This window comes from Neurospora crassa, linkage group V (assembly GCF_000182925.2).
Source record: "Neurospora crassa OR74A linkage group V, whole genome shotgun sequence".
NCBI classification, from domain to species: domain Eukaryota; kingdom Fungi; phylum Ascomycota; class Sordariomycetes; order Sordariales; family Sordariaceae; genus Neurospora; species Neurospora crassa.
In genome coordinates this window covers 350111-375875 of record NC_026505.1, presented here as the reverse complement: position 1 = coordinate 375875, position 25765 = coordinate 350111, and the positions used below count along the sequence as shown (strand labels likewise).

The 25765-nt window shown below is 51.2% G+C and overlaps 8 protein-coding genes and 1 non-coding gene across 9 annotated transcripts; 5 read left to right on the top strand and 4 right to left on the bottom strand.

The window, feature by feature from the left end:
* Positions 1-920: 920 nt before the first annotated feature.
* Positions 921-4807, top strand: NCU07767 (hypothetical protein; the record flags this gene model as incomplete). The annotated part of the gene is made up of 7 exons (XM_953168.2): positions 921-1193; positions 1291-1320; positions 1400-1598; positions 1769-2218; positions 2299-2881; positions 3000-4145; positions 4308-4807. The coding sequence occupies 7 exons, from the start codon at positions 921-923 to the stop codon at positions 4675-4677; spliced, it is 3051 nt and encodes a 1016-aa protein (XP_958261.1). The 3' UTR covers positions 4678-4807.
* A 31-nt stretch (positions 4808-4838) lies between these two features.
* Positions 4839-6320, bottom strand: NCU07768 (short-chain dehydrogenase/reductase SDR). The gene has a single exon (XM_953169.2). It carries the CDS (start codon positions 6042-6044, stop codon positions 4929-4931), a length of 1116 nt encoding a protein of 371 aa, XP_958262.1. The 5' UTR covers positions 6045-6320; the 3' UTR covers positions 4839-4928.
* Positions 6321-7174: 854 nt separating this feature from the next.
* NCU07769 (hypothetical protein) lies at positions 7175-9838 on the top strand. The gene is made up of 4 exons (XM_953170.3): positions 7175-7945; positions 7996-8100; positions 8159-8544; positions 8603-9838. The coding sequence occupies exons 1-4, from the start codon at positions 7727-7729 to the stop codon at positions 9522-9524; spliced, it is 1632 nt and encodes a 543-aa protein (XP_958263.3). The 5' UTR covers positions 7175-7726; the 3' UTR covers positions 9525-9838.
* Positions 9839-11150: 1312 nt separating this feature from the next.
* Positions 11151-11632, top strand: NCU07770 (hypothetical protein; the record flags this gene model as incomplete). The annotated part of the gene is made up of 2 exons (XM_953171.1): positions 11151-11330; positions 11420-11632. 2 exons carry the CDS (start codon positions 11151-11153, stop codon positions 11630-11632), a joined length of 393 nt encoding a protein of 130 aa, XP_958264.1.
* A 1134-nt stretch (positions 11633-12766) lies between these two features.
* NCU15074 lies at positions 12767-12840 on the bottom strand. The gene has a single exon. It is a non-coding gene; the product is annotated as a tRNA-Asn (tRNA).
* Positions 12841-13726: 886 nt separating this feature from the next.
* NCU07771 (hypothetical protein) lies at positions 13727-17100 on the bottom strand. The gene is made up of 3 exons (XM_953599.2): positions 16490-17100; positions 15501-16389; positions 13727-15377 (listed from the first exon to the last, which is right to left on the bottom strand). Exons 2-3 carry the CDS (start codon positions 15583-15585, stop codon positions 14179-14181), a joined length of 1284 nt encoding a protein of 427 aa, XP_958692.1. The 5' UTR covers positions 15586-16389; positions 16490-17100; the 3' UTR covers positions 13727-14178.
* Positions 17101-19341: 2241 nt separating this feature from the next.
* Positions 19342-20313, top strand: NCU07772 (hypothetical protein; the record flags this gene model as incomplete). Its single annotated transcript, XM_011396421.1, has 2 exons — positions 19342-19362; positions 19840-20313. The coding sequence occupies 2 exons, from the start codon at positions 19342-19344 to the stop codon at positions 20311-20313; spliced, it is 495 nt and encodes a 164-aa protein (XP_011394723.1).
* A 1156-nt stretch (positions 20314-21469) lies between these two features.
* On the top strand, positions 21470-24454 carry NCU07773 (thymidylate kinase). Its single transcript, XM_953601.2, has 2 exons — positions 21470-22019; positions 22138-24454. Exons 1-2 carry the CDS (start codon positions 21727-21729, stop codon positions 22772-22774), a joined length of 930 nt encoding a protein of 309 aa, XP_958694.1. The 5' UTR covers positions 21470-21726; the 3' UTR covers positions 22775-24454.
* Positions 22835-24975, bottom strand: gch-1 (GTP cyclohydrolase-1). The gene has a single exon (XM_953602.3). It carries the CDS (start codon positions 24435-24437, stop codon positions 23496-23498), a length of 942 nt encoding a protein of 313 aa, XP_958695.3. The 5' UTR covers positions 24438-24975; the 3' UTR covers positions 22835-23495.
* Between the last annotated feature and the right edge of the window lie 790 nt (positions 24976-25765).

The following is a 25765-nucleotide window of genomic DNA, read 5'->3' as shown; positions in this document are numbered from 1 at the left end:
CCTATTATTGAAGGGGAAGGCGGGGAGGGGCGGGGAAACATGAAAAGCGACTGCATAACTGTGCCTCTACAGCCATCAATTTTGGTCCTGTTGCTTCCCCTCCATCATATCACCTACCCGGACACCCCCAAGTGTAAGAAGACAACGACGATGGGTTCTTTCGAACTACCCTTCGGCATCAGACCCAACGGGATGTTGGACAATACAAGGGCATGGAAGAGGTGGCCTTCCTCCAAACTTTTTTTTTACCTTCATCATGTTCAATGCAGCCTGCTTTGATATCCATACCTACCTTTTCATCTTCTTTCACATACATCTTTTCGAGCTACTTGCGGTCGTTATCTTTGGTGTGTGGTAGAGGTATGTTATAAACTTGATGTTGCCCAACACCGTTTTTCACTTTTAATGCCCAGGTAACCTACAACGTATCCCATAACACTCAGGGAGGTTGAAAACAGCAGAGTTGTGGCATACATCAAGCAGTTCAGGCTTCTTATTGCTTACCCATCGGAACAACGATTGGCAACAACGGTCACACGTTGACATGTACTACCCCAAAGCTCTGCCGTCAACTGGAGGACCCACGCCTTACTTCGGTCAACGATGCGAGATTTCAACGGCACTGGGGTGAAGGCTGAACATACCTCTAGACATGCCGTCGACAAGCCGAATGAGGCTCTTTGGCCGAATGAGGCTTTCTCTGGGCATTATAAAGTGCTGGCCAGGCAATGTTTACAGTCAGTGTAAGATCGGGGCCGTCGGCTTTCACTATCGGTTGTACAATATCACCATAAACGGCCAATATCGCGTCCCGATTGTGTTACGCACACACGCCTGTCGCATTGACCAACACTCGTCCTACCTGACCGTACGCATCAATCATGTTGGAACTTCCACTTCGCAGTTACGAACGTACCAGCATGTCTCAGGTAGAGGCACTCTTCCCAACGGATGTAGCACTTGTACATCAACACACACGGGCTCAAGAGGCCAAAGACAAGGTGGACAAACTCAGAGCAATACTGCACCGGCATGATATTGAAGCCCCCAAGGACGTTCTGGATGGTTTCATGTCAAAACATGCGTGGCGAAAGCCGAGATGGTTAGACAAGCTCCAGACTGTTACCAACAACGTCCAAATATTCTCACAGGCCATTGGTTCCATCTGTCAAGCACATGGAATTGCTTCAGTGGTGAGTACACCATGCTTAACGTCATGACCTTTCTCAAGAAGCAAGAATGATTGGGTGAAGAGGGACTAGAACTGATGACATCTTGTTCTTAACACAGGTTTGGGGAGTTTTGAGATTTATATTGGATGTAAGTCAACTCATGCTATGCTTATCCTACGGCTGTGTGCTACAACTGCACGCGAGATTGACAAGCAATCTACATCTAGGCATTTGGCAAATATTTCGGTCTTTTGGATAGAGTTGTCGACATCTATGATGAAATGACTCGAGCTATGCCGGTGCTGAAAGACTACGCGAGGCTTTATGCCGCTTGGCCAACCGTGTCGGATTCTCTCTTGGATATCTACTGCTCTTATCTTGATTTCTCTCTAAATGCGGTCGAGATATTTAACCGCAATCCACTCAGTAAGACTTCCTGCCTCTATCGTTCGATCTGCAAAGATTCACTGACAACAAGGACACTGCTCCGTGCAACACAGAGGTGATCTTCAAAATGACAGTCCGCTTCTCCCCTATCGAACTGACCCTCAGGGACGCAGCGAAACAGATTTCCAGTGCAACTCAAACTTTTAGAGATCGTATCGGCTTTGTAAGGGACGTTATTGGTGTTGACATATGGGAGAGAGTCGGCACCAAAGAGGTAACATCGATTCAGGGACCAGCAAGTCAAGAACGTCTTAAACTTTCCAGAATTTTCTCTGTCCCAAAGGCCAGAAATGGAAAGTTCTGTGGGAGGAAAGAAGTGCTTGCACAGCTGGATCGCGACCTCCTCCCAGCCCAAAGCTCACCACAAAAGTCTTGCACCTTACACGGGGCACCTGGTATGGGTAAAACCCAGATAGCACTTGAGTTCGCTTATCGATGTTGCGAAACCTTCCCAGAACTCCACATTTTCTGGGTCCCCGCCGAAGATGAGGCCGCTCTTTCCCAGGCTTTTGGCAAAATAGCACGGCTTGTTCGGGCGGGAAAGGATGTTTCGGACCAGGCAAGACTTGTTGAGAATGCAACTGCCTGGCTGTGTAAAAGTGAGTCTTCAGTGTCATTTCATGGAAACCTAGCTTCGAATACGACACAGGTACTCACTCCCAGTGATTTTGGGTCACAGATACGTCATGGTTGATGATCTTTGACAACGTCAACAACCCCGACATCTTCAAGAAATACCAGCCATGTTGCAATCATGGCTCGATTCTCGTCACCAGCCAGTATCAAAGGACAATACACGCCACGACAAAAGAGATACCACTGAGGCACTTGACACCTCAAGAAGGTTCAGATTTTCTCCTTGACCATATTTCCGAGCAGCAAAAGCTGCATATGGGAGACCCAGACTCGCTGGCTCAAGTGTTCACGAACATGTCAGAAGAAGTCAATGGGTCCCCACTGGTCCTCGTTGGAATTGCCGGGTCCATCATTTCTTCGGCAGTTTCGGCGGAAGGAGCTCTCAAAGTGTTGCAGCAGTCAGGGAGTTTGGGCAAGAGAAACCCAATCACGAATGGTCATTCCGCCTGGGCATACGACCGACCTATTGACTCTGCATGGGATATGGCATTGAGAGCAGTACCTGACAAAGGTTTGACAATACTGAGAATCATGAGCATGCTTGCGGCGGATAACATTCCTGTTGACATTCTCAACCGCGATCTTCAAGGCAAGCTGAGTTTCTTGGGATATCAAGACTCTGCACGGTACGTACCTACCTCGACCTACCTTCCGCACTAAGCAACTCACTGCTTCCCTTCTACATTTTTGCAAAGGGCAGTTGAGGCGTGTACACTCTGACTAACGTGCCTTCCCCAATACAAGCTTCCGTCATGAAATCCAGGCTGCTCTTGTAGAACGGTACCTAGTTGAGGACAGCAATCCGGCGTTGTCTTGGTCCTTCTACAGCATTCATCGGCAACTACAATCCAAGATTTTGCGGGATCTGCAAGCCGTACCCCATCAGCATCAGCTCACATTCGATCGTGCCGTGGCACTCATTGCACGAGACTTCCCGGCTTTCCCAAAGTTCATGACGCCAAACTTCTCACAGTGGCCATCAGACGAGAAACTGATTGCCCATGTTCTCAAGCTTCATTCGGTTTATCGTGCCAACGAAAGAAGCCAATACCAGGATGAAACCCCAACGGAGGTTCCTCTTGTCCCCAGCATGGCCTTTGCTGAGCTTCTTACCGGTGCTGGGTACTACTTGTACGAAGTGGGACTCGCGGATTCGTGCGTAGCGGTCCTGGAGACAGCCGAGAAGATTTCCCATGAGTTTCGCACTTCCTCTACGGCCGAAGCCACCATTCAAGGAGGCCAACCGTCACTATATGCCGATTCCTTGAAGCTCGAAACAACTGCCATTGCTATATCCTGGGGCATCATTGAGCAGGCACAGGGGCTGACGGGTGCGCGCAAAGCCATGGCAAAGGCGAAGGAAGTGGTCGCTTTACGCGAGAACCATGCAAGTCTACCTGGCCTTTCTCCTAGCGATAGGTACGAAAGTCAAGTCCTGTTATCCAACGCTTACAACGACATTGGAATTGAAAAGATCCACATGCACCAATACGCGAGCGCTATGGACTACCTCCAAAATTCACTCGATCTCAAGAGGCAGTTGGAGGCACAAGGCCTCAAAATACCGGCGTTCGAATTTGCCGAATCCATCAACAACATGGGATTTGCAGCACTTGGCCAGAATCTCACGGAAGAGGCTCTCAAATACAGCGAAAAGGCTGTGTACCTTATCAACAAGGATGGCAGCCATGACAGCGACGTAACGCGCTTCACATTCAGCCATGGAGTTACACTTTTCCTTAACGGTCAACCGCAAAAGGCACTGGATGTCATGAAACAAGTTTACCAAAATCGTAAGGACGTCTTTGGTGAATCGGGGCGTCAAACAAGAGACGCCAGTTACGCCGTCAGCTTCATTTACTACGCGCAAGGCCACTTTGAAGACGCCAGGTACGTTTCCTGCCATTTCTTTATTCTCTCTCACCGCTTGATGGCTCATGATCGCATCTCATACAAGTGCTCAAGAACTATCCTCACCTACCTCATCACTACAGCTCCCTAGAGGCACCGAAGAGATGTATTGACCCCTGACTAACCCGACTCACCCCCAAGCAAAACCATTCAAGGATGCTTCATCAAACAGGCCAAGAGCATTTGGCCAGCAGAATGCCTTACCCGTGCCAAGTACCTGGAGTCGCGGATTCTACAAGCGCTCGGAGACATGACCGATGGTAAAAAGAAGCATGACGAGGCACTCGATGAACTAGACGGCTATCTGTCTCAAATCTTCCCCAAGGCCCATGCGCAGAAGGCAGAAAAAGACACAGTTGCATGCAGCAGTTATGCATATCTCATGGCTGCTAATGAGGCACTACGGTTTGATTATGTCGTTCCGTTCTATGCGGGAAGATTTGCTACGGGTGAGAGTGCTGGACGTGGAAATGCGAGGGGGTGTTACCCGCCGCTGGAGGACCTGGAATGACTGAGTGATGTATCTTGGGCTTCGTTTGTTCCCCCTTTTCATGATCGCAATGATCATTTACGATACCCCTTAGACTTAGTTCTGGTGCCTTTCTATTGAAATTTGCTTGTAGATACTCGGTTAACTTTTCCTTGCTTCAGTTTCACCTTACTGAGGTATAAATTACTTTCATGATTCAAGTTCTGTGCATGCTGTCTATGACGGACCTTTCATCTTCACTCCTCGTCTTTTACACCCACGTTGAGCGATGGCTATAACCTGTCAATCTTCAACTGATACAACCCCATCTTACATATCTTGCTTTCCTTCCCCTTCTTTGCATCCTCCAACAGCGCTTCCACATCTCGTTCCGCATCCACGTAACGCCCGCTCAAAATCTCTGCATCCTTCCCCATGGACGCCAGCCGCACACAAACCTCGGCAAACTCTTGCGCTCTCGTCGCAGCATTATCCCCTTTTTTCCCTGCATCCTCGATCCGTTCAACCATCTGTCTCACCCGCTCACTCTCCCGATAACTCCTCTCATCCACACTACCCTCCCTCTTCAAAATGCCCGTACCGGAAATATTCCCCGGAACCACGTAAAAGTTGCGCACACCCCTATGTGTACCGCCGCCCACCTCCCTCTCGAGCGTCTCATGAAACTTCAACAGCCCTATCTTCGACACGTTATACGCCGCCATGAACGGCACCGGCACCACTGCGTTCCTGCTCCCCACGCTCATGATACATCCGTCTCCAGCAGCAGCAGCAGCTAGCATGCCCGGCAAGAACTGGTACGTCAAAGCCACGGGGCCCGTCAAGTTGGTAGCGATTACTTTGTTCCAAGTCTCCATTTTTTGGGGCTCTGTTGCAGCTGTCTGGTATTCAACGGCTTCGACCCGGGCTATCCCCGCGTTATTTACCAAGATTGTGACTGGTTGGTTCACCCATTTTAGAATGTCTCGCTCGAGCTGGGCGAAGGATGAAGGGGCGGTGATGTCGTAGATGAAATCCCGAGCGCGGTCCTTACACAGGGTCCCTGTAGCATGCATGTCCGGGGGGAAGGATAGGGACATGGAGGTGTTGATTAGTGTGGCGGTGGTGGGATTGGGATTGGAGGAGGAGGAGGAGGAGGAGGAGAAGGAGGAGGAGGAGGAGGAGGAGGAGGAGCATACGGGATCGAGAGGTAGACTAGGTAAGGAATGCGATACGCAGGCGACGAAGCAGCCGGCGCGGGCAAAGGCAAAGGCGAGGGAGCGGCCGATGCCGTGGTTGGCGCCGGTTATGAGGGCGGTCTTGCCGGAGAGAGGAAAGCTGGGGAGGGGTGAGGTCCTGGTAGAGGTAATAGGTGAGGAAGGAGGTTGGTGGAGGCATATGTCGGGCATTGTTGAGTCTTTCGTGGTTCAAACGGGATGCGCTGGTGTGGTAAGAGTGTTGGGAGAAGACATAGGGGAAAGGGGTTGATGTTGGCTTTGCAGTGGATGATGGGTTGGAAAATGGGATGTTCAAACTGGCGGGAGAAGCGAGGAGATGGATAGTTCGTGCTACGCGGGATTGGGTACGAATAGGAAGTAAGAGCTGTTTGGGAAGGTACCTGTACGGATGCATGCCGATACCGCTGTACTTGCAGGTGGCTTTAGCTTTTGTTGCTTACGGCATCGGCTTGACTTTGAACAAGGACGTCTTCTTTGCAGAGACTCTCTGGGGTCTTCTTGGTGAATTTTTCAAAGATTATACTGGCCAACTAATGTGGCAGCAACCGGCTGACTTCGGAACTTACACCGGACAAAAGTGGGTTCAGGGACCGAGATGGATCCCGGAACCGGAGTGGAGACACGGGAGCCCACTTCCCTGATGAGGAAGGCAAAGACGGAGTCGCGCGGGGCAGTCATGGGCCTCATGGCAGGCAGCTGTGACCTTTGGACAATCGATAAACGACGAGCTTGACAATACTTTCCACTTCCTCCACCGAACCATGACAAACCAAATCATATCAAATCAATGCGAAAGATCGACAACACCCATCAAAGTTATCGACGACGATGACTGTCGAGTTTAATGAATGGCCCGCCACATCACATCCAAAAACAATACCGACAACCCTCATAATCCCGAGTCACCCCTCCGGCCGAATGCCAGCCAGTCCTTAAACTCACCAGCACCGCCGCACCGATGCCATTCGATCGGACCAACAAAGCCATTCTCGGCATTGAGCCACCGGCTGGCTGAACCTGACAAGCGCCCGCCGGCGATGGGTAAAAAGCCAACATCGTAAATCGTCATTAGGTGGCCACCCGGCCTCCAGCTGGGTGGACAACGTCCGTTAACTTTACCACTCAGCGGCCGCGAAACAGTGGGAAGCTAATCGAGGCGCTGTGCATCGCTGTGCTGCCCCGCGAGAGTGGGAGCCAATCAGATCGTCGGAGGCCGCTTTTCCACGCTGAGTGGCTTCGCTGCTCTTTGCCGCTCCGCCAGTGATGGTGGTCCTGACTGGTCAACAAATCCTCAGAATCCTAAAAAGCATCCCGAAATGGTCTGGCCCTTGTCCTGTCCGAACCAGTTCCTGAGCTGACTGGACATGGAAATTTTTGCGGTGCGGCGGAGTCAGTGATATCGCGAGACTTGTCAGTTCATGATGTAAACAATGGGCGGGTCCGGTCTTCGTTTCGAGTTCAATCATGATGTCTGCCGAACCGGATCCCGGAGCTCTGGTCACACCCCAAATATGGGGTTCAACTGATCCTTTTCTCTTTCCTAGCTTAAACTATAGTTTGTTGGATTCTCCGTCCCATTCCTCTCCCTTTTTGTCTCTCTTTGCTTTTGCTGGGCTGCTGGGCAGACAACGTTCATTTCGACTTTCCTGTCCAGTCAACCCTGTCTTTCCCATGGTGATGCGCGAACACATGGACCGTGAAGACCTCTAACCAAGTTCACTCTTTCTCAGCAGGGTCACCATGTTTCGTTACTAAGGAGTCCACATAACCACCATATACCGGGTATATTTTCTATCACTACAACAGACCGGGTACACATTCCGTCCATCACAAACTCCATCGCCACCGTAACCATGGCTGCAGGTTGGACACTCCAAGACATGCCGGCCATGATGCCGCCGGAGGGTCAGATACCCAATTTTGTCAATCCGGAAACCATGCATTCTATAGTCCTAGGGGTTGCCATCGGGACCATGGTCTTAATGGTTATAGCACTTGTCGTACGAATCTTTACCAAGGCTTTCCTTCTACGAGAGGTCAAGCTTGAGGACTACTCCGCCATCTTGGGCACGGTATGGACACTGGACTAGCTCATGACAACCAGATACTAACCCAGATACAGGCTGGCATCATCCTTTGGGAAGTCATTTTCATCTATCAATCGAAGCATGGCTTCTCCCGTCATCTCTGGAACGTCCGCTTCGTCGACATATCGAATCTCTCATACGTCAGTATCAGTCAGCAGCATTCCTGTCGGTCTCCGCCAACTTGCTGACACATTGCAGTGGAACTATCTCGCCGAAATATCCTATGCTTCCACCATGTTCCTCGCCAAATCCTCGATTCTCCTCCAGTTCAGGCGCATCTTCTGCCCCGGCTCTCGAAGGGATTCCATCTGGTGGTGCATCCACATCCTCCTTTTCCTTAACGCCGGCCATTCGTTTTCCGCCATCTTTACCTACACCTTCCAGTGCACGCCCCGCGAGAAGGCATGGAATCCCTTGATGGAGGGGCATTGCATCAACATTGCTGCAGCAATTATCTTTGGAGGAGCCATGAATCTGTTCCTGGATTTGGGCATGTTGATCACCCCTATTTGGGCAATTTTTCGCTTGCAATTGCCTATGAGGAGGAAGGTTGGCGTTTCGGCGGTGTTTGCCGTCGGTATCTTGTAGGTTTCATGGCAGGACTTCCCTTCCCATCTTCATCTGCTAACACAGAAGCAACAGGACCTGCGCTATAGCAACCGTTGGCGTCGTCGTCCGCATCCCCCTCCTTTCCGACCCTGACCTAACCTGGATCATTACAAAAGTCGGAATCTGGACCATGATCGAGTACTGCGGCACCATTCTCGTTGGCTGTATGCCTTCGTTTCCCCGCTTCTTTCTCTTCCTGCGGGGCAAAGAACCATCGATCACCAACAATGCGACCCGTGGCTCTTACACCACCCGATCAAGACCAAAGACAGCCGGAAGCACAAAGTCGATCGCGACAGGGAAGAGGCCATGGACGGGACACAGTCACTCTATGAGCACCAGAACTGTGAACTCGCATACATACAAGGACTCTAATGCGACGACAGCCGTGGGAGTCGCCAGTCCTCAGTCCCATTCAGCAAAGAGGCTTATTTCCCCGCCTCAAAGCATTACCTCCAGCAACACCTTTGTCAGCCCGATAAGCCCGATGTCTCCGGTCTACGGGTCGCCAATCAACAACAGCTATAACAGCAGAAGGAGGGACTCGGAAATGGAAATGGGCCTCCACGTAGGAGTCGGCATCGCCATATCGACCGACCGCTACGAAGAACCTTTCGCTAGCTCACCTCGCATACCGCGCAGGCCAAGCTACGGCCACAGCTACGGAGATTTGGAAACAGGATACGGAGGATATGGTCCAGGGCCAGGGCCAGCGGTGACAAGACCGCGACAAGCCAGCCACGGCACAATAAGGAGTAACAGAAGTGTACAGTCGCAAACGCAGAGATATCACAGCAGGTGGAACTCTTCGGTATCAGCGGCGTCGGATATGTCGGGGTCATTTGGTGGTCGGTATGGGATTGGGACGTACTATGAGGAGGCGAGTGGGGAGGATGATTGGTCGCCTTTGGATGGTTCGAATGGAGGATATTGCCTGCCGGGCGGGATGATTTAATGGGGTGTCTGCGCTGGACGTAGGCGAATTTGCATTGACGGGAAAAATGAGAATCAAGTTACAAGGGCCTTTTCCTTTTGTCCGTTGGTATACTGCACTAAGCTACCGGATTTCAGCACTGTTTGTTTTTTTTCTCTTGCTCCAATATGATACCCTCCTATTTCGGCCTTTTGAACATTTGATTGAATGTATTCTTATGGTGAATTTTCATGTGACTGTGCCTTATGTTCGCAACAGAGATCAATCAGCAAGGACAAAGGACATGTTTGGTGTCAAAGGTACAACGCAGCAGATGGACACTCGAGCATAATGACACAATCTTTCTAGTCTGAACTACTAAAATGTTGATGGTTGGACTTTCCACCATCTTGACTGTTTCTTACTGAATCTCTACGGATAATTGAGTTGCCGCGGGTTTGAATCGCAATAAGCAAGTTGCGCGCCAAAGTCACTTCTTGTGTCTTCTACGAGCGGTGCACCGGTGCACGTACCACCCCACCCAGCCCAAAATGTAGTTGCCTAGATGTGCGCGTGTACCTATCTGGTAGGCAAGAACGATACCTTATAGTAAAGGCTTGGGCCGTTTATGTTTTTATAGGTTGCCTAGAGACTGCTTTTAGGTAGCTATAATCTGGAAGCAGGCAGCAACATCTATGCTCGCTAGAAGTTGTGTGGAAGACGGTGATGTTGGATGTACCTGGGTACCCCCGAATATCCTTGGAAAAATGCCTTGAGGGAGGAAAGGCGGGGCACTACGTAGAAAATCGAAAGTACCTACAATATTCCGGGGTGGAAACGCGTCTCTTACGCTACTTTGAGGATATGAAATACGTAGGTATATTCGGACGTATGGGTACATACCCGAAAACCCAGAACTTGATGGCCGTAGGTAGTTTCAGCGGTAGTTGCTCATTTCCATCTATTTATTAATTCGAGCTTCCCACCTCATTCTAATTCTTTTGTCGCCAGGAATTTCTTCGTTGCTCTTTTCAATTTTTCATTAACGAATAAGAACAAAAAACGTCTAGCTTCAATCAGATTTAGTCCCAAAAGCCGCACGCAGTCCAGTGCAGCACCACTCTACACTCACCTCCTCGCTATCTAGAGGTACCTCCTAACTTTACACCTCCGTCTAGTACCTACCTGTAGGTAGGTACCGACGTGTACCGACATTCTGGTCCCAGGAATGTGGAATTAATCACACCGCGATCATTGAGCGAACAAACCAACCCTCACCATTCTCATCTCCCACCTACCTACCTCTCTACCTCTACCTCTAGGTACCTCTAGGTACACACAAGAGTCAGCTCCCACCCACATAAGTACCCTACCTACCTCCCGTCCAGTATTTCCTACCTAGGTAGGTAACCAGACGTGTACCGACATTCTCTAGTCCCCACGCACGGTATTTTGCGATCATCGAAGGGAACTAAAGCGACATAACCTTCACCAACCTCAGCTCCAGTCTGGCCCTACCTACCCAGGGCAGTTTATTCCAAACTCTTTCAAGCTTTATAAATACCTCTAGGTACCTATACCTATCTCAGGTCCAGTCCCTTGAGATTTTCCTTCCAAAAAAATGCCAACCACATACAGGACGGACCGATCATCATCTCCATTTCCAACATGAAACACATAGGCAAAGACAACAACCTCCTCTCCCAAGAAGAACTCCTCTGCTACCGACCCATAAGCCAAGCATGCCATGCCTACTGCAAGGCCGCGGGTCTTGATCAGGACTTGGTGGTGGCCGTGACGACGATAATTATTTTTTTTCGTGGTGGTTATTTTGGTGGGGGTTTATTTGTGGGTGTATATGTATTATAAGGAGGAGTGGGATCGGCTTCCGGGAGGTACATGTAGATGCACATGTGTAGGTATGTGGTCGACGACAGAAGGGGGACATGCACCTGAATCTTGAGAGGCAGGGTGTACATGGTGGAGGTGGGGATGTACAGGGAGAGGGGGAGGGAGAGGAAAAGGGAGGTGACGGTGAAGGGGGGAAAGGGGGATATATGGACGTGTTGTATAGTGAGAGCGATGGGGACAGGGACGGGTACGGGGACAGCGGTAATGAGAAGGATACATGTACCTCTAACGAGAAGTAGCTAGTTGGAGATGGAGAACGAGGAGGGGAACCATCGTCATGATGAGCAAAACACGAGGGGATTCCATTGAGGGGTATGTGAATTACAAGCGACTACTGCCCTCGCACATGGGAAGAAGGAACTGAATATGTCATGGGACAAGGTGGTAGTTTATACAGCAGCGGAAGCGGGTTTAGTGGCACAACGAGGAGAAGATGACAGGGTCGACGAGGAATGAGAGGTGAATAGAGTCTTGCGGAAGGTAGTTAATTCGTTTGGGTTATCTTTGGTGGTTCATTGCATTTCGAGTTCAATCACAACCGAGCAGAGTGTGAATACCTACCTCTATAGATATATCTATGAGAAGTTGCGTTGGTCATGAGACAGGTGTTGGAGACGGATATTTCATAAGTTCTCATTTGGCGGTTTAGTGTACCTCAACGTACACAAAGGGAAGTTCTCTAATATTTACCTATTGTGCAGGTACAGTTCACTTATCGAAGTTGTGAGTCCCATACAGTCAGTCTGCAGTGAAAGACTGGCAACCTATTAACCCAGGCAGGTGTAAAATATTCGGGTTAGTTAGCTCTATCTAGGATGGTTTCTCTAGTGTTCCGTGGGCCCTGCTTTGTTCATCTGTAAACGCTATCAGTGAACAATCCATCTAGCTATCGCAAACGCTCTTGAGTACCGGTTTTTCTCAGGGACTCGATTTAGCTCCGACTGGAAAAGGCAGCGTGCGATCAAGGTCAAAAACAAACAAAGTGATTGAATCGCGGGGCCTGTTGAGCCTGCGAACTCCCTCTTTTTGCTTGTTGATGGTACTACTCGTCTTTGAACCGGCAACTTCAAATTCTGTCTCTCGATGCTTTCTTTCTTATCTCAACAACAACAACAACAACAACAACAACAACAACAAAAAAAAGAACTGTTTCCGTGCTGTTCATCGTTGAAGCACCGTCAAAGGAAGTCATAGCAAGCAAGCAGGTGAAGTGGGAGAGTGGGAGAGTGGGACCACAGGGCCCGGGGCCGCCAAGCCATTCCCTCCCCAAGCCAAGCACTGCCCTGCATCGTAGGCCTCACTTATAGTTAGGTTAGTTAGGTTACATTCATTCCTCTTACAAAAAACAAAGGCAACAAAAAAAAAAAAGATATCTCCTTCGGTAAGGATCGAACTTACAGCCTCCAGATTAACAGTCTGACGCGCTAGCCAATTGCGCCACGAAGGATTTGAATGCACTGGGGAACAAATAGCACGCGCGCCCATTTCGCCACGGATTGGACCCGCGATTTGGTGCGCCGCGATTCGTTGCCAGGCGACTTTGTGTGCTTTTTGGAGGTAGATGTGGTGGTTATATACCACGTATACCTACCTCTGCCTCTGCCTCTGCCTACCTCTATCTCCACCTACCTTCAAAAGTCACACCACCTACCTACCGACCGACTGGACTGGACCGACACTAGACACACAATACAACGTTGGAGGGCAAAACTACCTCTACGGCGAAGGGAAGACCAAGATTACTTTTCGAATTAACACTAATTTAGTTTTTACCGATATTATAATCAAGTACATAGAGTGATATTTCCTCTTTTTCTGGGCTTTCTGTTCGTTCTGATGCAGCACTTTTTCGTTGCACCTTTTCGTTTCGGCTTGTTGCTTTAGCACATCTTCGCATATTTTCGCACATTTCCGTAAAGGTACCATTCCTTCATCGTCCAGCGCCATCACCTTTTTCTGCACCGACCCTAGACCAACGAAAAAAGACATGAGGGATTCCGGCACGTCCTCTTAACTTGTGTGGTGGCTTTTGTTCATTCCATGCATGCAGAGCTCATCATTCTTTAACACCCCTGGCGATCCTCCGCCTCTTCAACTCCTCCCTTGCTTCCACCCATCTACACATCTGTTCATCTACCGAACCGTCGACAAGGGCCGGCAAGACGGCAGGGCGGGTATCGATCTTCAGCATGATTGCAAAGATGCAATGCAGAATGAACAAAGATCCCCCCCGATCGGTACCTGCATCAAGGGTTAAGGTCCAGCCACCCTTCCACTGTCAATGATCTGGATGACGATTTACTTTCACAAAGTCCAAAACTCACATGGAAGCTACAGACAGCAAAATAATGAATACTATCTATCATTCGTCAAGCTATCAAAAAGCTCCTTTAGCCTAGCTAGCTCGTAATCAACACTGTACACGTAAACCCAAGCAAGCATTTGTTCGTTCAAACTCCAGTACTCCAATCGTCTGAAGCAAATAATCCCCCAATCCATGATATCTTCATCATTTCCATTCCACAATCCTCAAGGCGTAAGCAAACGCCTGTAAACTCCATTCACAGCCACGTAGCGTGTCATGGCTCTTTCTCGGCCTTGACGTTCAGCCCCAGCTTCCGAGGACGCCTGCCCCTCATGATAGGGACCACTGTTTTAGACATGTACTGTACTGATCCAATCATCAAGGTTGTCCGATGATGATGTTCATGGTGATGTCGTGACAAGCGTTGAAGGTGATGCTCGACTTTTAACGAACAACAGAAGAGGATTCATCCCAAAACCACTAGCATTCAGCAATATCCACCTCCCCCAAAACACCCTCACGCGCAGGCGAGGACGGCACGCTCAGCTGGTCCTTCGCGCTCTCGCTCTCCCAGAGCTCAAAGCTCTCACCCGTGCCCTCAATCGGCTCCAAAACCGCGGCCTTGACCGGTCCGTCGTGAACGCCCATGATGCCATCGACGCTGTCCACATCGTCAGAGTCGCTGCAAGAGCTGGTATCGGCTTCGTCGGCTTCGTCGTCCTCAAAGTTGTCGACGAAAATCTGGGGAATGTCGCTATGTTGCTTCTCTTCGCTGTCTCCTGTCTTGTCGCCTAGAACCTCGGGACCAGCAACAGTAGCAGCAGCGTCATCCTCATCTCCGGGCACCACAAAGAAATCCTCATCATCCGTTCCCTCAGGCCAGAAATCCTGGCTGACCATCTCGTGCAACGGACCCCTGTTCTTCTCCACAATCATGTCATCCGCATCCGAACCTGCATTCGAGTTTGCACCTCGTGTCGAAGGAGTCCGTGCGGACTGGGTCTGGCTGACATCATCGGTAGGCGGCACGTTCTCCTTGTCGCGTCCCTCTGCGCACTCGCGCGTCTCGCGCTTTTCGGTTTCTTCGTCACTGCTGATGTCGAGGACGCAGGTGCTATGCTGCAGGAGGTTGGTCATTTCCTGCTCTGGAGTGTCTTCGTGGATGTCGAAGAACCAGTCAGACTTCATGGTTGAGGGGGTGAAGGATTCGGGTTTGGTGGTGGTGGATTTTGTTGACTTGGTCTCGCCAAGGTCGCCGGAATAGCTGGGAATGGTACCCTTGAGGGCGGCATCGAGGGAAAAAGGTGCAGAAACTCCTCCAAATGAGGGGGGATCGACGCGCTGGATGCGGCGCTTGGGAAGGATACCGCCCTTCTTGGAGCCGCGAGTGGGGGATCGGCCGGCGGGGGCAGTGAGAGTTGTGGGAGTGGCAATGCGAGTGTTGAGACGAATCTGCTGAGACTTGGCTTGGAGGATATGCCTGGGTTGAGTGGATGCGTTGCCGAGAATGCTCTTTCCGAGAGAAATGACTGGTGTGCTGGCCTTCTTGAGGACATACTGGGAAGGCTTCATAATGTTGGAGTGCGAAGACTTGGCCCGCTTCGAGAACATGCTAGGGTCAACATTTTCGGCATCGTCAAGGGGATCAACCTCGGCGGCCTTCCTCTTGGTAGAGAGGGCTAGATGACGGTGTTAGCTATGTGATGTTGCGGGTGCATCGATACGTCGTTGATAAGGAGACAAATGAACCGAATAGAAGAGGTGCAGTCGAGGCGGCAGTAGAAAGCAGGAGACAAACTTACCATTCTGTCTGTTCTTCAAACTCGTCAGTCCCGACAACCTCCCCTCATTAAGGGGAGCAAACGGTTGACGACTAACGGCAGCCATTGTGATGGATGGTAGAATATTACTGTAAGGGGAAGAAAAGAGGGGACAGCTGCGGAGTTAAAAGGGTGCAAGGTACACACGAACGCCGCGCGCTGTTTCGCGGAAGCGCGGGTATGACGGAACTTGCCAGGCGTGGTCCCGCGAATCTTCGTGTGGGTTTCGCTGCTGCTTCGCGTACTGTGAAGGAGAGCGGGCGTAGAACAGGCGCAGAACCCGAACCCAAAGAAAAGGAATGCAAAAGGTATAGGTAAGCGCCGAGACACAGGGGCTTGGCTCCAAGTGCCCAGGAGATGGGAGGAGAGAAAAATGCGGGGGTTGTGTGTGTGTGGATGATGTTTGAGGTACAGTTCCAACCGATGGACGTGCAGGGTTGGTAGAGATATGATTTCTTATCCTCCTCCTGCGACAAGTTGTGTCTTTCGACTTGGTCTAGCTTCCGGGAGCAACGAGAAGAGCAATGTGTCCAAGAGCAAGACAAGAGATGTGAATTGCTGAAGAAAAGCAAAAAAAAAGAAAAGCGGCAAGAAGACGACCGGCAGTCGACGGAAGCGAGCGATTCTTATCGAAGTTCGCAAAGGAGAGTGCCAGTCATCAGTACCAGTATCTTTGGCAAGGTAGTAGAGATGTCTGTAAGTCGGGCTGGTGGCCTGGTGTTCTGTTGGATTGGTGCGATGGTCTCCTCCAATGCAATTTGTTGTCTATAAGGCGCAAGTTCGAAGACTGCCTTGGCGTTCAAGATGGTGGTGGTGGTGATTGTAAGGGCAACTCGGGAGGTTGAATGTGCAGCAACACCACAATCTGCGACTGCATAACTGTTAGCGCAGGACTTGTGCAATGCATGGCTGCCTCTCGACTACGTCCTACGTAGCGTCGCAACGGGAGGTTTCCTCCGCAAGAGACATACACTGAGATAGCCCGACCGACTCGATATCACTTTCGGGATGGATTCTACGACCAATTGATTGTGTGTTTCGAGTGTCGTAATCGTTGACCTGGTATCGTTCTGCCAGGCAACGTGCAAGTCGGTGATGGTTGGATGTGGTTTGGCGGTCCAACTCGAGAGACGTCGGCAGTGGCAGATCGGCGGAAACGGGATTGGATTTCGACTGTCGGGTACCGAATGACTGTGCGGGTCTGGCCGAGTCGGTATTGTCCCTACCTACCTAGGTGTAAGTAGGATAATTCGTCCTTATGTATGTCGGCGACCGTAAATTGGGCGACAGAAGGTATTGTCGATGCAGCTCACGAGAAGGAGGCTTGCGGATAGGACAGGGGGGAAAAAGAGCGAAAATTAAGGTGATGGATTGAAGTAGTGTGTGTGTGGCAGTTGTGGGAAAGACTGGTGGTCAGTCACCGGCGGTCGGGTAAATCGGTGGTACAACTGGGCAGCCAAGTGCAAGTGAATTCCACTTGGTCGAGAACCTGAAGTGTCCTTCTTCTCTCTGGTGGATTCTTCTCACTGCGGGCAGTGCGGTGGAGGTTGGAAGGCTGAACTTCCACTTAGGTAGCTCTGAAAGACGGCTGTGAATGGCCACTGGTCAGTGAACCTGACGTGCCTTTTTCGTGGTAAAACACCATTTCGCAACGCGCGCCGTCGCCACTTTCTTCCAATCAAAAGGTGCGACGAAATCGCGGGAGCGGAGGACGAAGAGGCGTCTGGAAGCGCAAGGGACCGCAGAGAGGTCAGTGTCATCCCTGTGCCACTTTACGACAAGAATGCGCGGTGGGAATTTGTTAAAGTGCCTGCAGATGGTCTCAATCCTTCACCCCTGTGCAACCGCCGTCATAGGCACATAATCTGAACCAGTTGTCTTGTTTGTATGTAGTCTACTCTTTAAGAGCTTGCAGGTTTTGTAGACTCCAAGAAGAATTGGTACGTTCAGCCTACGCAGTAGATCAGGTCGTCCGCCCATGCGCCCATCAAGGTTGAGGTGTAATCCAATCCGAACCTCTCAGACTTCGAGCCAAGCAACGAAAGTTCCAAACTTGAGCATCAGTGTCCGCACACAACCTCGACATTTTCTTGTAGGTACCGTGCATCCGTCTGGCGCGCTGCCGTACAAGTTGAGTGGTCACCTCCAAGAAATCCATTTATTCTGTGCACCAATGAAACGGCATGGTGCCCCTTCCATGTTCCCGCCTCACACACGCCCGCGCGGGGAACACCGCACCGCACCGCGTCTCAGGCCCCGCAGGCGTTAAAGTGGCTGCCCCACACCACTTCCTTGTGCAGGGTAGGTTTCCACCTTCGCAAATGCGGGCCATCGCGGAAATGCAAAAGGGCAGCCATTGTCTGGCCCGTACACTACAATTTATGCAGCATTCTCTGGTCTTTCATCCCGTCAGGGAGCAACATATCATCAGTCCGTGGAGATTCCCGAACCCAATGCGCTCGGCTGGCGGCTGAACGAGATGAATGTCCATTCTTCTGCTTAATGAAGAGCAGCCATCCGGGCCGTAGAGGTCCTCATGCATCTAGGCCCCGACCATGGCGTAAGTAGACTAGGTTCCAGTCAGGTCACGGCAGCAATGGAGGCATCATCTTCTTACCAACGGCCATGGTAGTACAACGACCTGTTAGCCAAGTTCAGACATGAGACTGTTCGTGGTTCCCTATCAGATCTCATCGCCGTCCACCCCTTCACCAGTCTTGTACTCCTCTGGCGCCCAATCCTTGTGCCCCGGATATCTCGACATGCTTCGAGATGTCTCGACCTTGCTGTGCCGTCACATTTGGACAACGTTAGGTACACAAGATCTCGCTGAACCGGTAGTCGCCCTGATCCTCGAACAAACTTGCCTACTGTGTACAGGCAGTGTTCGACGACATTTGGCCTTTATGAACTCTGTAGCTCAAGGCGTTATCTGCAACCACTTTAGCCATCTGCAACCACTTTAGCCATCTGCAAGCACTTTAGCTCTTGAGACACTTTCATTGCTCCCCCATTGCTCGATGTTGCGGGAACACCTTGCCTTGTCTCACTTGCTCACACATCTCTTGCACAGCGGTAATGCTGGTACTGCTATCCCTTACACATGTCTAGGACATTGTGTCGGTATCACGCTTTGGACGTTGAATTCTTCGCTGAATGGGCACTCCCATATCTGGTTATCATGAAGGCTCCTAGGCAAATGGCATGGCCCTTGTGCGGCTCTTTAGTTGGATTTCCTTCAAGCTTGAGCTGAACTATTGTGAAAGCAACCAGGCTTCTTGTATCAGAAGGACATGGTGTCGAATTAGACCCGCTCATCATGTGGAGACTTTTTTTTTTGAAGTTATAAATGGAGGAAAGAAGAGAAAAAAATATGGGCGAACTTCGCAGTGTCTGTCTCCCGGTGACATATGCAGGGGATGGGGCGCATTGTCGTGCAACCCTAACCCTGCTAGTGGTCGAGCAGAGAAATTGCCCCTGAAATTCCGTCTTTAGCAATGACAGCGACGTTTCGAGCACTACCTTCTTCATAAGCTTAATTGTGCACGAGAAGTAAAGCTGTGTGCTTGAGTTTTCCCTTAACATTTGCTTGTACTTTGTTAGTCTCTCCCAGTGTCCGTGGGTAAAGCTAGAGATGATGCCAGCTTCAGACTCTCCAACTCAACTCTGGGGCAAAGGGCATCATGCAAGCCAACCGCTACAGCACTCTCACTTCCCCGCGGTGATTGTATGCAAAGCAGTGATGACAGGAGCACCCACTCAAGCCATCTCGCACCACTTGGAAAACCCCGGCTAGCGTTCCCGGGGACATGGCTCGCTCAGAATGCCCGTCTGGGCCGGTGTGGTAAGCCTCGCAGCAGCATCTATATGTTATCTGGACTTCGTGGCACCTCTTCTGAAGCTTTCTTGCCCTCTTCAGCTCCAAGCTGGTTCAGGTGAGCTTCCAGATCGGGTTCAATGTCTCGTCGTCCTGTAGTCGAGATGCGATGATGCCCAATGCTCTCCTGAGGCGGTTTCATCACTTGAGTTACATATTGAAGATGGTTGGAGCAGATGATATCTCTCAGGGAAATCCGAAAGCAGCTGAGACAGCCAACTGAAGATGTGCCACGAAGCGAGACCGAGACTGTGATCGCAGCACACGATCCTTCAACTCGACGATGGTGGTTGACAGGTGCATGAATGATGACCGTGGATGGACGTCTTTCCTTGCCTGGTCCGTCTGGATGCGATGGTACTGCTTTCAGTGGCGGATCGCAGCGTCCCCGACCCATCTCCGCGTGTGAACCACCGTAATCTAATGCTCTTGACAGTTTGATAGAAGCGGGAAGAACTGACAGATAATACCACGTGGTTGGCACTGGGGCATTCACGACGCTGTCGGGAGGGGAGGTGGGACGTAAGGCCTGGGTCGCTGCAGGATGGCGTACTCTACGTACCCACAACTAGGCTCCTAGGGCAGTGGATGGGCAAGGCCACTTTCTTGGTTGCCGAGGCTTTTTTCCAGAACGTCTCCGGCTGGGGAGCCTCGAGCCAGTCGGTGTTATCATCGCCGATTCTCGTTCCCAATGGGCGGGTACCCAAAGGGCATTCTCTCCGCGTCCTCCTCCTCGGAGTCTTGAGCGATGACTGGATATCATCAGATACAGGACCTCGCATATCCTTGCCGGTGGTCATCTCAGAACAAGTCAAGGCCGTAGGGTCGACGGGTGAGGAGAAGGACGCCAAAAAATACGCCGGCGCACAATCTAGGCCTTGTCAGCGGCAGTTTTCATGCGGGACATCGCAGGTTTGACGCTTACCCGGTATGACAAGGAAGGCCCTGGGAGGGTTGAGCGTGGTGACCAATGCAATGGTTCAGAACCCAAGACGCCAAACCTCAAATGCGCTCCCGTTGCAACTCTATGTTCATGATCAGTGGGTCGATGATGTCGGATTTGAAGCGTACTGATGATGGCGCCGAAGAGCGGGAGGGTAGAAGAGCTGCACAGCAACACTCCCAGCAAATAGTTGGATATTTTCAGGTCGTCATGACAAGCCGAAGTCTTCTGAAGACCACATTGGCCGAGGAGGAGGAGGAGGAGGAGGATGATGAATCATGTTGCGGCTGGCTCTAGCAACTTTCGGTGTTTTGGGCATTGTCTGAGTTCTGGGCTATCGGCACTCAGCGACAGAGCGGCTTGAACGGCGCGACGTATCCGAACTGTGGACGTTTTCCTTGATGTTCTTTCCCACCCATAATCATTTCCCGATCTTAGAGGATCATCTGAGCAACTCCCAAGGCTCCAACGGCTTGGAAAGGCCAAGATTTGCTCCAGTGACCCAAAGACGAGTATCAAGGAGAGCAGTCGAGCTGCGAACAATTGCGCCCGCAGAGCTTGTCAAGGTGCGATGTCCATCCGCAAATTGTAAATTGAGATACTTTGGGATTTAGTACATCTTGTGACATGTTTTTTTCTCAGGAAATCTTGAACTGAGATGAGAATGTCCAGGTAACCGTTCCCTGAGGGTGAACTGGTACCGTCAGACTCGGAGCTGGGGAGTCGGAGGTTTCGCGGGAGCGGGTTTCAGTGTTGACATGAACGGATTGGTGATGGACAGATGAACAGAAAAAAATGCGTTTGAACAACGGAAGGATATATTGGTTTCGCCAGAGAATGGAAGTTTTCCAACTTCAAGAATATTGTCCACCGCCATCATCATGTCTCCCAGGCGATGAGGAAGTCGCAACCCAAAGCGGAAACCCCCAAATATCATGATGCCCCGGTCACAAAGCGTGCGTACCTCTACATAGTACAAGGTTGGCAGCTGCGAGACATTCCGCAGCACTTTTCTGTCACCTGCCCATCAACAGCCCCGGCAGGCTTAGAGGTATTGCCGGCCCTCAACTGTCCCCGGCCACTGTGAGCGCTGTGACTGGAGCTGACCCGAGACAGTGCGCACCTTCCCCCCAGAATTGTCCACTTACAACTGCAGCTTCCTCCCGTCCCCCGCGAACCTTGCTGTCCCACTCCGTCATCTTATCGCACGATAAGAGCTTGGGTCGAGTCCATCACCAGGTCGTCCATCATCGCATCAACACTTGCATCAATTCAGTCCGTCCCACCTTCCAGTTCCACCCTCTCAACTCCTTTTTAACCATCCCTCCAATCTGTTGCAAGATCAATTGATACCTCACACAAACATAATCCCGGAAGCAGACCACACAATGGCCTCAACAACCACAGACCCAACGCCAGCCACCCAGTATGGCGGCAACAACAACCCCATTGCCCGCGGCGCCCTAATAGTCATCGAGGGACTCGATCGCAGCGGCAAAACGACCCAAGTCAAGCTTTTGGAGGACCGCTTTCTGAAAGCCGGGAAAAAAGTCAAGACCATGCGATTTCCCGACCGAACCACGCCCATAGGCCAGATGATCGATTCGTACCTCAAGTCGCAGGCGCAAATGGACGATCATGTTATTCACTTGCTGTTTAGTGCCAATCGATGGGAGGCTGTGTATGTTTTCTTTTTTTTTCTTTTTTTTTTTCTTTTTTCCCCTCTTTTGGATTGGGGTGGTACATATACAAACAGACAGACAGACAGACAGACTAACAAGTTCTTTTCAATTAACCAGAAAGAAAATCACCTCGGAACTATCCCAAGGCACCACCCTCATTCTCGACCGCTACTACCACTCGGGCATCGTCTACTCGGCCGCCAAACAAAACCCTTCCCTCTCCTTATCCTGGGCGCGCGCCCCCGAAATCGGTCTCCCGCGTCCCGACCTGGTCCTCTTCCTCGACCTCGACGAAGAACAAGCGCGCTTGCGCGGCGGGTGGGGCCACGAGCTCTACGAGAAAGCCGAGATGCAGCGCCGAGTAAGGGAGTTGTTCTGGGGATTGTCGCTGGGGAGGGTGGGGACGGTGACGGTGCCGGTTGGTGGTGTTTCGGCCTTGGGTGGTGCTGGGACGGGGGGTGAGAAGAAACGGGGTGGGGAGGAGGTGAATAAGAGGGAAGCGGTCATGCTTGCCGAAGGACCAACGGAGATGGAAGAGGTGGCGGTTGGAGCGCCGACGCCACTGGCTGGGGCTGCGGGCGGTCCGCATATTGATAGGGAGTATGCGTTTAGGCAGGAGGAGGAGGATTTGCATGTTATTGATGCGAGCGCGAGCGTGGAGGAGGTGGCGGAGGAGTTGTGGAAGGTGGTGAGTGCGAGAGTAGACGCGGTGGAGAGGGGGGAGGTTGGCAAGGTTGTGAGGAGGGTGTTGTGATGGACACGATGTTTTCTTGGGCGTTCGGCGATTGGGTGTGTTAGCTGTTGGATCATATGATACCGAGATCAAAAAGGACAAAGCTGGATGTGATAAGTCCATCTCATGCCAGTCCTATGAGACGAACCTTGAAAATTATGAGCTGAAAATATCTACCTGTGTCTAAAGCTCTACATTTACCCAGGCGATGGTAGAGTTGGACCTTCCCTTCCAGTCTCTTTCTTGTTGTCTTTCTCCTCCAAACCAAATCGCCCCCGAAAAAGTTAAGCATGGACTGAGAGGAATGTTGATGCATTAAGGTTGGAAGCAAGCAACATAGCGAACGCCAAAAGGGGATATAATGAGAGATTATATAGACAAACATGCCATACTGTGTTTTTTTCTGAAGAAGTAGATTTCTCGCCGCCCCCCGCCTTGATGTTGAGATCCTCGCTGTTATATGAATTTGCCCGGTTGAAGCCCCCCTTGAACGCCAGATTGATGCAAAATGTTTGCATGCTTGAAAGAAATATGTGAAGAAAATTGGCATGCCGTTGAGGCAGATCCCTGTGTGGGTATGTAAAGATCCAGTTCCCTGTTTGTACTTTTCCTCCTTTTTCCCTTTTCCTTTTCCCTCTTCCCTTATCTTTTGTTGAAACCAGTGTCCCCAGCTAGACCTGGCCGCGCTCGACTAAAGGGTTATGTCCGATGGAAGCACGACCTGCTCGTTAGGAAAGCACGTTTAGCGGTTGACGCCAATCAAGCTCAAGAACTCGAGCCTCGTCTTCTCCCTCGACTCAAAGCACCCCAACACACAGCTGGTAATGGTACTGCTCGTGGTCTTCTGAACGCCTCTCATGACCATGCACAAATGGCTGCTCTCCATGACGACCGCGACACCCTGCGGCTTGAGGATTTCCATAATGGCATTCGCCACCTCCTTGGTCAACCGCTCCTGGATCTGCAGCCGGCGCGCAAACAGCTCCGCAATCCGCGGCAGCTTGCTAATGCCAATCACCGCGTTGCTGGGGATGTACCCGATATGCATCTTGCCCGTGAAGGGAACCAGGTGGTGCTCGCACATGGAAAAGACCTCAATGTCCTTGACAATCACCATCTCGTTGTGGCCCTCCTGGAAGATGGCCCCGTTGACAATGTCGCGCACATTCTCCTGGTAGCCCTTGGTCAGGAAGAGCATGGCCTTGGCGTAGCGCTCGGGCGTGGCGAGGAGACCTTCGCGGTCCGGGTCCTCGCCGATGCATTCGAGCAGGGTCCGGACGGCGCCCTTCATCTTGTCGAGGCGCTCCTGCTTTTGGGCTTCGGTTTCCTCCAGACGCTCGCGGGTGCCACGCGAAGGGCGACTTAGGCCGTCAAAGTCGATGACGGGCGAAGGAGAGCGGGTCACGGAGGTGGATGGGGAGACTTCTTCGGTGATGGTGGAGGGGACGGCGGCGGCGGCGGTGGAGGAGGTGGTCTTTCTCTTCTTCTTCTTGGAGGGCGACTCTTCGGGCTTGTCCGAGGGGTCGCGGGCGGGCTTGCTGACGCTGGATCGCCTCTCGCCGCTGGAGTGGGCGCGCTTCTTGCTGCTCTTCTTGTCCTTCTTGTTGTTGGTGCCGTTGGCGATGGGGGGACTGACGGAGCCCGAGGGGCTGTCGGAGCCGTCGCGCGTCGTCTCTTGAGCCATTGTGTATGTATGTGTAAGTAGTACGTGGGAGGTGATGGGTGGTAAGAATAGGGTGGTATAAAATGATGTTTCGGTAGGAATTGGCTGCGTAGTAGAGGGAAGAAACGAAGAAAAGACCAGAAGATCAATTGCGAGAGAGTCGGGTGACTGACTGACTCTTGCAATGAATTCCGAACAGCTATGAATGGGTGGGTGAGTGGTCAAGCAAAGTCCTGACTGACTCTTGTGCGGCAACCCCAATGTTTCGTCGGTCCAGGGAAGTGAAGGGGAAAATAAAACCGGGGACTTGGTCTAGGCAGGCGGAGGAGTGGAAATTTTGAGCGCCGATTGCAGGAGGGCAAACCAACAGTTTTGGGGAATCTAGACGCGCTAGACCCAACCAGGCCTGTTAGTCTTATCTTATCGCCGTTGACGTCAACTTTTCTGCAAGGGCAAAGCCTGCGTTCTGGACTGATTCTGGGGACGAAATGGGGCGGGCTTGTTCGGGGTTCAATTCTGTGTGGAATCGATTCGGTTTTGTTTCACTTTTGGAGTTTTGGCCACTTTGACCTTGGTGCTGCCAGCGGAACTGCGACTGCATCGTGCATTCATGGTCTGACTTCCATTGTGCAGAAAAATAAGCTTGATGGGGTCAACGGTTGCCAAGGAAAGAAGACACCCAAAAAAGGGTCCTTTTTAAGGTTCGGCCGAGGGTTCCACAGAGTGTCTTCCAACGGGGCCGGGCCGATGACTTGTGTGTGTTGTTTCTTATGTACACTAGCTTGGTACTTCCTGGTATACTTGACGAGACCTGATCTATCCCGAATTGTCCCAACCCTCACATGGATATGATGAATATCGGACATGGAGTTTTCAAAGAGGTGATTTACGGTCTGGTTATGGATCGAAACCGATTGATTGGATTTTGAAACGCCCAAGCAAGTTGAGCCGAGGTCTCGAGCAAGACTGTAGTTGGGTCCTGATCAAGACCTTATTACCACGACACTGGCTTGTCAAAGAGTACAGTACACTAGAATCGTCAGATACTGTAATCTGGAGGATTAAAGCTGTATGTCTAGGTGCTACTAGATTTTGCACACTCCGCTCCTGAGTCCGGCAAAGACTCCCTTTATACAAAGGACGGTTTCACGCATAAAGTTGAAAACAGCGAATACGAACCCAAAGCGGCTCAAGGCTACAGGTGAAAGTCATGGCTGTATTGATGTCTCAGCTTCTGCAGAATTGACAGGTAAGGGAAACGTTCAGACAGCTGGGCTCTGGGGGGTGCGGGCTGCCCGTTGCTGGTCACGCAGATGCCCCACTCTACGTGACCACGGGTCGCAATTGCA